Source organism: Diospyros lotus, chromosome 13 (genome assembly GCF_014633365.1).
Source record: "Diospyros lotus cultivar Yz01 chromosome 13, ASM1463336v1, whole genome shotgun sequence".
NCBI lineage: Eukaryota > Viridiplantae > Streptophyta > Magnoliopsida > Ericales > Ebenaceae > Diospyros > Diospyros lotus.
Genome location: NC_068350.1, coordinates 30,458,500 through 30,471,186, shown reverse-complemented (window position 1 = coordinate 30,471,186; position 12,687 = coordinate 30,458,500). Strand labels below are relative to the sequence as shown.

General features: G+C 36.4%; 1 protein-coding gene and 1 non-coding gene across 6 annotated transcripts in view; both read left to right on the top strand.

Moving 5' to 3' along the window:
* LOC127788771 (uncharacterized) overlaps nucleotides 1–12,687 on the top strand; it is a 37,622-nt gene that overhangs the window by 18,237 nt on the left and 6,698 nt on the right. For 2 of the 5 annotated variants that reach the window (XM_052317378.1, XM_052317380.1), the window contains exon 3: nucleotides 6,172–6,246. The exons of 1 other annotated variant lie outside the window; for it this stretch is intronic. In XM_052317378.1, coding sequence (XP_052173338.1) covers nucleotides 6,172–6,246 — 75 coding nt within the window. Of the gene's footprint in view, nucleotides 1–6,171; nucleotides 6,251–12,687 lie in introns of all 5 variants that reach the window. 2 more of the 5 variants (XM_052317377.1, XM_052317376.1) reach the window with 1 other exon arrangement.
* On the top strand, nucleotides 7,693–7,773 carry LOC127789426 (small nucleolar RNA snoR35). The gene has a single exon (XR_008020593.1). It is a non-coding gene; the product is annotated as a small nucleolar RNA snoR35 (small nucleolar RNA).

The window sequence follows — 12,687 nt, the reverse complement described above, 5'->3', positions numbered from 1 at the left end:
ACGTGGCCACTTTTCCGATCTTGCTTCCATCAATGTCAGATGCGTCTGAGGATGCATCAACTGAATTTCTGCCAAGCATGTATCACACTCTACTGTGGTGTAGTTGTATGCTGTACGGTAGAATGCAACCATCACATCTTTTCGTTGTCTACAACGTTTCTTTAAATTTTACTTAAGATGGAAGAAACAAAAGACATGTGGGACAGAAGGGAAGACGTGGTTCGTCGCATTTGCAATGCTTTGGCGATGATTGGAAACGATGACCAAATTCTCTCGCACGCTGATAGCTTTTCTCAATTTCGCCAAAAACCAAATCCATAATCTGTCAGACTCACCTTCTCTGAATCCAAAAACGATGGGATAAATCATCTCTTCCCTATCTTAGCAAGTGTCAACGAATCTCACCCCTTTGTGTTCACCTTTCAAATGGGTGGTATCAACGGCAACAATCGGTCTTATGTAAGACTAAGAACTCTGAAAGGAAGCTCCGCATGCAAAAATTAATATAAGAAACGATTAATTTCATTTGTCTCTATTGTCGTGATATTGCCAGAATTTGTTTATTTTAACATGTGAAAATATGAGGGTAGCTACTTATATAACTCATCCACATTGTCATAAGTGAGTCTCTTTGCATGTTATAAAAACCTCCAAGTTTAGTGTACATAATCTGCACACCATGCTGCTCCAGCAACTCTACCATTAGCATTTTAGGTATATATTCACCGCTCGCCACTCTTTCTGAGAACAAACTTTCGATGACAATAGCTTTCATACTCCAAAAATGTGAATCATAGACGTTTGCAGTACATGTGTGACTCGGCATAAATTTCACCACATGCCAAAACGAACAATCGAGTCTGTATCTTACACGAAGCAGAAATTTGCAGTTCACATCCTTGCAACCGGCCTCAAATCAAACTGTGCACAAACTTTTGACTCGATAGTTCACATCAACACATTATTGTCCAAAGGCCAAAATTAGTTCCTGATTATTTTTAAAGAGTGCACCCTGGTAGAAAAGATCACCCTGGTATGGAATCAACACTTCGGGTCTCATTTCCTCAATTGCTTAATTTTCTACACCAGGAACGATCCAGTTTATTTGTAAAGGATTGTTCTCAAATTGTGAAACTGAAAATCTTATTTCTGGATACTCTGGACTTGCTCATCTTTCACCACCACCACTACTATCATCACCATTATCATCTGTTTCATTATCACAATTGTCATCCTTGTGTGAAGCGTTATCTGACAAACCAGTCATACCATATATACCAAAATCATCTTTTCGCAGTGGACTACGTGCGAATGTAAATAGAATGGCAACATCTGAATTCTGATTACCACCACTATATGAAGGAAATTGGTTTTGCAGCTAACTACGTAGGTTACAAACTCCAGCATCTTTACAAATCATATCAACATACATCACTTTATATTTTGCTCGAGTGTTCCATTACAAAAATGAATGGTGATGTTGTACCTTGTTTTATGAATTTCTGTCACTGTGTACACAATCTCAACCAATTGAGTAAAAGTCGTATTCTTGTAGATTCATGCACACATCCTATTACCCCTAATGTACTTATCCTATGACCCCTAATGTACTTATTATCATTCCATTCCTCGTTCCACACGATGACCAACGACACTAGATTCATTGCTGCAAGATTCAGAGGAGGAAGAAATTAGTCTCACCATTACTATGGATGCAACGGACCCACACACACACACACACCCAGACTGGGTTAAATTTTTCAATTAAACCAAGTCATAACTATTAGTAAGTTTATTTATTTTTTGAGATTTGTATTTTTTTTTTCTCTTTTTCTGAGGAGATGATTTGTATAATTCAAATTCATGATTTTTGACTTATAACCAACAACAATATTATTGTTATATCTTCTGTAACTAAATATGTAGTTTATGAAATTTTCTTAAAAATTTTATGAAAAACATTGGAGAATTTTAACATAACACATTTAGGCATAAATGCTTAAAACGTCAAATTTTGTTAAATAATATAATAAAATTAAATATATTGTATTAAATATTTTATATTATTTTACTCATATATTGAATAATACATTAAATTATTTAACAAAATACTCATATTATTTTAAAAATAGTATATAAAATCGTATCGGGTTTTGTGGGCCACAAAACTCGATAAATATACCCTACCGGGTTTTGTGGCCCACAAAACCCGATAACGATGTGCAATTTCGATTTTTTTTTCACGCAAATTAGTACAGATCTAGAATAATGTCTACCAAAATATGTTCTAATCACAACCACAATCATTCTACACAACCTTAATAAGTAATGTGAACACAAAAATAATTTTGAAAAAACAAAACAAATAGAAATCAAATCGATACCTTGAGATTTAGTGAAATTGTTTGTTGGAGAGAAAGAAATTTGTTGAATGGGACTTCAATGAGGTCGTTGCGATTGATGAAAAAGGTTGAATGACCCAACAAACAAAAAGATTGAATGTATGAAGAATGACTGAGTTTGGATGGTTTGGCAATGGAGAGAAAGAGAATAATGTGAATGTTAGAAGATGAGAGAGAGAGAGAGAGGGGAAATGTTATATAAAAGAGACAAGGGTATTTTGGTAAATGAGACTAAGGGCAATGTGGACTTTCTATTTTAAAATCTCATCAAGGGTATTTTTGGTATCTTACATAAAAGTGGCTATAGAGTGCAATTAGTTTATTTGGACGATAAAAAATGTTTTTTTTTTTTGTGAAATGGGTAAAAACGATTTTGTACATTTGACCCAGGTTAATTATGAATTCCTCCCTAATATTAATACTGGGTAATGAAAGTCAAGAGAGGTCGATGTCATTCTTGAAAACATAGGGATGTCATTCTTGAAAATGTAGGGGTGTCATTTTTGAAAACATAAGAGTGGTCAATGCATTTTTATCAAACCTCAGGGGCGGTCTACAAAATTTACCCTGAAATTTTTCTTTCTGCTTTAATATTATTATCACATAAAACATCAAATGCACCTTTTCATTTTACCATCCTACCTTAATTGTATGATTAACATCCTCAGTAATTTCTCTGTCTTTTTGGATGATTAATCCAAGATATTCAAATTGATCTTTTCTTGGAATAACAATCTTTATTGTAACGTTATCCACACTTGTATTTTTACAAAACTTACATTCCATATATTTAGTTTTCAGTTTGCTTATCTTAAAACCCCTAGGTTCTAAAGCATTCCTCCATATCTTGAGTCTATTATTCACTCATTCCTTTCATCCACCAGGACAGTGCCATTTGCAAATAGCACACACCAAAGCACCTCTGCCTAAATATGTTTAGTGAATTCATTTGTTACGATGAAAAAAAAAAAAGAATGGCTTAATGAAAATCCTTGATGTAATCTAATTATAATTGGAAAGCTTCAATATTTGCCTCACATTTTATGACATGTGTTTCTGCTCCATTATGCGTTTTAATAACATGCATATAAGCAATTTAGGAGTATTTTCCTCTCACAGACCCTCCACAAGCATAAGAAAAAGAATAATAAAAAAATTTGTCAATCTGCCTTGCAGATGTAACACCATTATCTATGATCTTAAATATTTTGTATAGCCTGTTCTCCACATAGCATTCAAATTACTGGCAAGAAAAAGCCATATCTTGCATGATCTGGTTCCTAGTAGGATGTCACCTCAAGACAGCCTAAGGAAATTCTAAAGCACCATGCACCATCAACTCCTGCTGGCATCTACTGTGCCTGCCTGATTTTTTGATCATTGAAATTGTCTGAAGAGTAAAGCTAATGTTGGTAGTAAACAATTTTTACCCTCCTATTTTGCTACTTGAAATAAAGCAGAAATGTCTTCTTCAATGTGAAATCTCCATGATGAAAGTGATTCGAGAAGGCGAGAAGCATATCGTATACAATACCTATCTGAAAACAAATAGCCCTACAAAAGGCATCTAACCTAGATAGCACCCCCCCCCCCCCCCCCCTCCACCCTGCCCCGAAATTGCTCGTATGAAGAGAAGAGCCCATATCTGAAAAAGAGATGCTCTCAATTGCAAGCAAATTTCCACAATCATTTCTGAAGAAGAGCTTTGTTTTCTAACTTCTGAATGCCCAATCCACTTTGTTGGAGATGGGAGCAAATTGTCTCCTAATCCACCTAGTGGTATTTGAATTTTATCTTGTGTCACTTAGCTACTTCAGTTCTTTGTATACCAAGGAGGGAGTAGTGAAGGGCACTTGGTCAGAGGCTTGGTAGTATACTTGTAAACAAGTGAACACCCCCCCCCCCCCCAAATTGCCTCTTTGGACCCATCAAGCCTTTGATATCTTATCACATCACCCTGTACATTTTTTGCCTTAAAAGTACCCAAAGAAAGACTCAAGTACATAGGAGGCTGAAGACCCATCTTACAGACCAGAATACAGGGAATCCCTTCTGTGTTGAAACTCCTCTGGCAACAAAAACAAAGAAGCTTGCATTGTTCATGTTAGTATCAGTAATTGCTTTAAAGCACCACCATCGCTACCACCAACATATCAAGCCTGGATCCCACTAGATGGATTTGGCTTCGTGAATTCTAGTTCCTCAATCATCTTTTTTTATGGCCATATCTTCTATAAGGCCCTTCTACCTCGTATTATACCTAAAAAATTCTCATCAAGTTTTTATTGGTCATCTTCTGCCTCTTTTACTAAAGGCTTCTTCCATTCCCTCCTCTTCTTATAGAAGCCGCTATTAGTCTCCTCTCTACATAACCAAATCATTTTAATCATGTCTTACGCATCTTATTTTCAATTACTTTAAAGCACCAATAAAACGAAAATAAAAATGGAAAAGAAGATGACACACATGCATATTCCCCTACATACCCTAATTGTTCAACTGAAAGCCCACAGTGGATAACGTTGGTGCCCACATAAAACAGATGAAAAACTACCGAAGTAGTAAAATTGATGTCTCTGTCAAATGATGCAGAAGGCTCCTCTGCCTTGCTATATCAAACATTTTGCTCAAATTCTCCTAAACATAATCAACAACACAAGGGGAAAGAGGAATGCCTTACTTAAGGTAATTTGCTACTAATGTCATTTTAATTGATGAAACAAAAGATAAGGTTGATATTTAGTTGGAAGTTTTAAGACTGCCTTTACAATAAAGAGGTCTAAAGATAGGTTGGACCAAAAATTATAGAGATGAAATGAAAATTTATTCAAAGCCAATGTAGGAAAGTAAAGGTAGCAAGTATGGATGCTGACAAATACTACCAAGTGAATAATTTCAGTAAGGTAGTAAGTATGACTGTTGACAAGCACCAATCATCATCTATTATACCGTATCCTAACCAATTTAGGGTTGGTGGCATGACACTCATAATATCAATTGACTTCTAAAAGTCATATTGACAATACATATCCATGATAAAGAATAATGTGTAAGAATTTATGCTGGTTGCTCTTCCTGATGCAACCCTCTAGTGAGTTAATTATGAGATAAAGTTTGAATACCATCTTCATATGGAAAAGTTTTATAAGAAGATAATTGATATGATTTGTGTTCCATCTCATGTCAATTGAGTATTGACATATTAGTGTTTCTGAGGTTCATAGAAATAAGACATGATAGACTAAATGTAGGAATGCATTATGTTTATGCTATCGCTAACATATTACATATGTGATTTAGAAGGAACATATTATCACACAACTAAGAACGAGTGAATATATTCCATATAAGAGGTGCAGTTACAAGAAACAAAATGAATATAACTGTGATGAGTAAAACTGGGAGAAATATGATTGAGAACTAATGAATGCATAATACTTATGGAGGTAGTATCCATTGAAGATAAAACGAGGGGAAATCAGTTAGGCCTAGCTATATACAAGGAAGACTACCAGGTCTCTCAGGAGAAATCATAATACTACATTGTGTCTATTGGTAGAGAATGGAGGCCAAAACCAACTTGTATTGTGGTAATAAATGAAAGGCATGACACATTATGGTTAAACCAAAATTGTGGCTCCTATAGCTATGTAAAGAGAGAGGACCCAAGTAGTTGACCCTATGTAACAGGAAAAGGTTTTAGCTGCTTGAGTAGTCATACAGCAATTCCATTCAGGTTAATGGATTATATGTTGTATTGTCTTTTCAGGTTGGTGATGTTGTGCTAATCCATGATGACTGTTTGATGGAAAACGAACTGCAAATTGTTGGCCTGGAAACATTGGTAGGTTCAATTATTTTTCTATCCATGATGTTATTTTTGTAAAAATTACTTTGGCAGGACAAGTATGTTTTTATGTCCACCTTGATGCTAAAATTTATTTACATGTAGGAAATCAGAATAAAACTCTTATATCTTGAATGTACATGGGTACATCCTCTTATAGAGGAAAAGGAATACAAGAAAGGAAACTAATCTAATATACAAGAAAGGAAACCAATCTAATATACAAGAAGGGAAACCAATCTAATTACAAGAAAGGAAAAGAAAGATACATATAAACATTCTTAGGAAAGTTTCCTAAGACTGAATTAGGTAATATCCTATTTCAGTTTTTGGAAACTTCTAAAGATCTCTTGACATATCTCCGGGATCCAACATATCTTCTTGATCCAACATTACATAATGAAAAATAGCTCTAAATGTGAGAGGTCCTTGAAAAAACATGCCATGGGAGGTTGTATGTCATGAACCTAGGGTTCATAACAGGTTTAAGAAGTGATTGGGGAGGAATTGAATAGGAGAAGAAATCAGAATTGAAATAGAATTGAGAACAGAATGACTGGAGAGGGAAATGGGGCAGAAATAGGGGGAGAAAACAATAGAAAGGGAGAGAGTAATAGAGAGAAACGAGAGGGAGATTTGAAGAGAACTATAGAGAGGAAAATAGAAATTCAATATCAATTTCAGCATGCCCTCTCTCCACTTACAATTGGCCTTTTTATAGGCATAGGTAGATGCTTAACTAATTTCTAACAACATCCTAACAGCACCCATGTGCTTCTAACAACTTGTAAAATATCCCTAACTAACTATTATATCCTATTACAATAATGCCCCTTTATTGCTCCTAGGGTCATAACAATTTCCCCACTTTGAAAGGTTTCTTGTCCCCAAGAAACTTATTACGTTAATCCGTTCTTATTCATCCAATCCCAACTTTCTCTATTAGTCTAATGCTTCTTTCGTTCTTTATCCTTCTAGGCTTTTTCCTCTTTTCTTATCTCTCAACCGTAACAGCATCATGACTTGCTGCCACACCGTCTTCAACCATCTGTTCATCCGTCAATGCAATAGACCAGCATTCGGATTTTCCAACTGGAGGAGGAACCAATACAACAGCGGGAATTTTGTTCCCTTCGGCAAAACCTATAACTTTTTTAGCTACCTCCCTTAGTTTTTTTCCAGTTACAACCAGCCTCCACAATTCCTCACCCCTTTGAATTTGTTGCTGCTGGAGAGAACTACTTTCATGATCATAACTCATAGAAAAATCCCCTTGGCTAAAAGAGAAATCAACATCTCTCTTTTCAGTGAATGTGTCCTGCCCCCTTGAATGATCATGTGAGCTGCCATTAGATATCTGAGAAAGAGCAATAGGGAGATTGTTTGAGGCTATATGACCATTAGAAAAGCTCCCAGCAGGTTGTTGAACTCCTTGAATGGTTCTTGCATAATGAAAAACAGGGAATGCAACACTAGATTGAGTAGAGAATGATGTGGCAAAAGACCTCCTAGTACTCTTTGGAATATTTGAAGTCGACCTATTCATAGATGACTGATTTTGGCGATAGAACATGACCATTAAATTCTATAGTTGATATCTGAATTGAGTTTTGACTTCATCTATGATTCCATTCATCCTTCTCTCCAAGCCCCCCAATGAGGAATCCAACTTTCGATCCATTGCCATGATTGCTGCATGGGTGCGATTGGATCCGATCTCTAGTAATTCCACTCGAGCTTGCAGATTAGTGACTGTCGAGTGAAATTGTTGACCTGGGACTCAAGGTTCTTCATCCGCATTGCTTCAACACTGGGGCGTCACAACAGTACTCCTTGCTGAAGTAGCCCTAGTAGGGAAGCTTATTTTTGAGTGCTTTGCTTTGGGAATGGAGGAAAGGTGAAGCAACTGAAGAAGGCCACTTGATTAACTCAAGTAGAAGGAGTTGACGGCCAAGGAATTGCTCTTGCCTGGTATTTCTGAAATCTGGTAGCAACTACAATGGGTTCAAGAAGTCGCACAGATCCGCTTCTTACCGTTTGGGTCGAAATCACTGACCAATCAAAGCGGAAGTACCAACAACGCACCGGTCAGAAGCTTCATTACTTGGGTCGTAATCGCCTTCCGATCAAGGTAGGTAGTCGCTTCACCCGTTCGGTCAGAATTGCTTCTCGACCCAAAATTGTAGCACCACCATGCCTTCCGAACAAAGCGACCACACCCACAGAATTCCAAACGGAATAATCGAAGAAGGTGCAGAGCGAAAGGCGATTGTGATGCAACTAGTGGAATTCTCCAAAATTGAGAATTGATGGCTGCAGTTTCTTCGAAACTCTCTTGCAAACAGCTCCAAGGATGGGAAGGCCTTGCTCGCCTGGGAATTCTGATCAACTAGAACTCCCCCAGGAGCCGTTGTTATCACGCTTATCTCCAATACTCACCTACTCCAGCTGCCCAATTGCGCCTCCAAAATTTGAGCCCAACTGTTAAGACTTTGCCGGAATCACAATGTGATCCTTCTGGCCAAGTCGCCTTCCAATTCGGAATCACTCGGCCTGCTCGTTTGCAATTTCTAACCAATGCTCACTAAATTCACAATTGAAGTTACTGTCGGGTTAGCCTTCAAGACTCGAGCGAGAATTACTTGCTCGCTTGTATCTGCCGGAATCGCTGAATTCTACAACTCATCTGCTTCTGCTAAGAGTTGCTTGAGTTCGCCTTCAATGACCGACTTGCTCTGCTTCGAATCTGACTTGGTTACTTCAAATCTGATCAGAGACTATTGATTTTCCGAAACCACAACGCTTTGAATCTGGCTTGCTTACTTCAAATCTGATCGGAGACTATTGATTTTTTGAAACCACAACCAGGAGTGACTGCTCTGATACTATTTTGTCATGAACCTAGGGTTTATAACAGGTTTAAGAAGTAATTGGGGAGGAATTGAATTGGAGAAGAAATCAGAATTGAAATAGAACTGAGAACAGAATGACTGGAGAGGGAAATGAGGCAGAAATAGGGGGAGAAAACAGTAGAAAGGGAGAGAGTAATAGAGAGAAACGAGAGGGAGATTTGAAGAGAAATGTAGAGAGAAAAATAGAGATTCAATATCAATTTCAGCATGCCCTCTCTCCACTTACAATTGGCCTTTTTATAGGCATAGGTCAACAATGGAAGCTATATATCTACTGAAGCGCCTAATGGAAAGGTATCGGGATCATCAGAAGGACTTACATATGGTGTTTATAAATCTAGAAAAGGCCTATGATAGGGTGCCTAGAGAAGTATTATGGAGGGTTTTAGAGAAGAAAGGAGTCCGAATAGCTTATATACAAGCCCTTAAGAACATGTATCATGGTGCAGAGACAAGGGTCAGAACATGCGGAAGGGATACTGAACCGTTTAAAATTACAATAGGATTGCATCAAGGTTCTGCACTAAGTCCATACTTATTTGCTTTAATAATGGATGAACTCACTAAAGATATTCAGACAGAAGTGCCATGGTGTATGCTATTTGCAGACGACATAGTGTTGGTGGATGAAACAAAAGAAGGAGTGAACACTAAACTTGAGTTATGGAGAAACAATTTAGAATCTAAGGGATTTAAATTAAGCAAAAAGAAAACAGAATATATGGAATGTAAATTTAGTAAGAATGCAAGAGTGGAGAATGTTATAATAAAATTGGAAGACCAAATCTTACAAAGAAAAGACCATTTTCGATATTTGGGATCAGTGATTCAAAAAGATGGAGAAATGCATCGAGGGTGTTATGTGATGGTAAAATCTCATTAAAATTGAAAGGAAAATTCTATAGGACAACTATAAGACCAGTTTTGTTGTACGGCTCAGAATGTTGGGCAGTCAAATACCAACATGAGCAAAAGACGAGTGTAGCGGAGATGAGGATGTTAAGATGGATGTGCGGCCATACAAGAAAAGATAAAATTAGAAATGAAGTTATTCGTAATAAGATAGAAGTAGTGCCAATAGAGGAGAAGATGAGAGAGACTAGACTAAGATGGTTTGGTCATGTGAGAAGGAGACCAAGAGACGCTCCTGTGATATGAAGTGTATGGATCTCAATGAAGATATGACAAAAAATAGAAATACATGGAAGTCTAGAATTCATGTAGCCGACCCCACATAGTGGGATAAAGGCTGGATATGTTGTTGTTGTTGTTTAACTATTATACCCTATTACAATAATGCCCTTTTATTGCTCCTAGGATCATGACATATGTGTATATTAATCTCTTTTTGTTTCTATTCTTTGGTTGTTTGTCAAGGACAAGTAGAGAATTAAAGTTTCAATTTTGATAAACAGTGATGCAATATCCTTGAAAATTTATTCATGAGAGGACCTTCTTACAAAATATAAGGTGCAACACCACCAATTGAGTCACAGGTATCCAACATGTTCATACTTGATGATTTTCCGAAAAGTGGTGACGAAACATATAACTCGTACAAATTATTCCCTTTCCCGAGTGGATCCAATCCAGTCATTCATAGAGATATTTACTCAATCGCAAAGATTTCTAGAACACCTCTAACAAAGGAACAAATAGTCAATTTTGAAAGAACTTATTGTCAAACTCTTCAGATATGAATCTATATTATTCAGAAGGGAAGAACTGTTGGGCTATATAGTAATGGCACTAATACCCAAGATGGGTGAATTGGGTTATTTAAAAATTTGATTGAAGTTTCAAATCTTTTTTAGTGAAAAATAAGATTTTAATGCTTGTATGAGAATTGCTAGGAGCTATAAGTAACATAATAACCAAAAAACAAAAAAGACACAAGAGATATATAGTGGTTCAATTTAAATCAAGCCTAATCCACTAGCTTAACTCCTCACTAAGGATTTTTCAATCAATCCACTATAATCCTTCTCTCTCTCTGGATAGGCTCTTTAGCACCAAGCTTGTAATGTACAACCTCTTGTTTAACCAAGCAAGCCCTCTAACTACAAGATAGGTAAGATATAGAATGATACAATTGACGAAAGAGTCTGAGAGACAAACCTCTCAGTTACAAATTTTTCTCACAAATGAATACAAGGCTTGGAAATAAATTTTACAAGGTTAATGCAAAGCCTTGAAGAGAAAAAAGAATGGAATAATGAAGCATAAATTGAAGAACCACTTGAGAGCTTGTAATATGATCACTTCACTAGTTTGAATCATCCATCTGACTTCTATTTATAGTGGTTGACGAGATCTTGCAAGAATATAGTCATTGGTAATAGGAAAAGCATTTTAGATTAGTGGAAAAACTAGTTGTTGGGGATTTCTGCTATAGAAATGGTTGACAGATGCAAGGCATCGGTCAACAGATTAGTTAGAATTTAAAAATTGGTCGACAGTCTAGGAAAGAACTGCTGACACCTTCTTGTAAAACATTCTGTCGGTCGACAGATCATAGAGGATTGGTTGACAGACAAAACATGAAAGGGCAAGACTTCTGATGGTTGACAATTTTGAAGCAAATGGTCAACGGATTTGGTAAATAGCATTTTGTTGGTTGACAAATTAAGGCAAAACATCAAATTTTAAGGAACTATTATTCTGTCGGTCGACAGATCAAGGAGGATCAATCGACAAGCAGAAGCAAAATAGCTTAAGAAGTCGACATATGGCTTGTTTTTCCTTGAAGGATTTTTACTTCATTTTATCAATACAAGACACCAAATTTAAAAAGTTCTTTGGGGATAATTTTTTAGAGATGTTAAACTTTGTTTTTCCGATCTCCTTTGATAAACAAGACAGTTTTGTGTTTTGAAAATGTGATGCTCATACAAGATGAAATTGATTTTAGTTTTGAAAGGAAACACATACATAATTTTAGGTACAAAATTTTCATCATCAAAGCCTTATCACAAGAGTAAAATATCAAGAACTTGCATCAGTATCTCAATTTCAATTTAAACATGGATTTGATTCACACTCCGTGTTTTAAGAAATATTTACCATTAGAAAAGAGGAAAAAACAGAGTTTTTGTCTAAAGAAATGCGTTGAGAAAGGGAAGATGTATAGAACCTTTCAATGCCCCATGTTTACACAAATTTTTGAGAATTAGTGAATGAATAAAATGATGATGAAATCAAGATAATTAGCAACAAAAAATGAATTTTGAGGATAGCATTCTTTAGAGGGGTGGTGAAAGTCCATATATGCATAGAAGTTAACTAAAGGCTTTAAGTTGAGTAGGTTGAAAACCTTTATATGCATATTAGTTGTTAAATAAGATAAGTAAGGGGTATTAGTGTAATTAACTTTAAATACTTGTATATATATTCTTGTATTGTACACTTAGTGGAATACACAGATTATTTTATTCTCATAACATAACATGGTATCAGAGCCACAAACCCTAGACCCAGCCGCCGCCACCGTCGTCCGCCGCCGCTGCCGTCGCCGCCTCCAATCGCA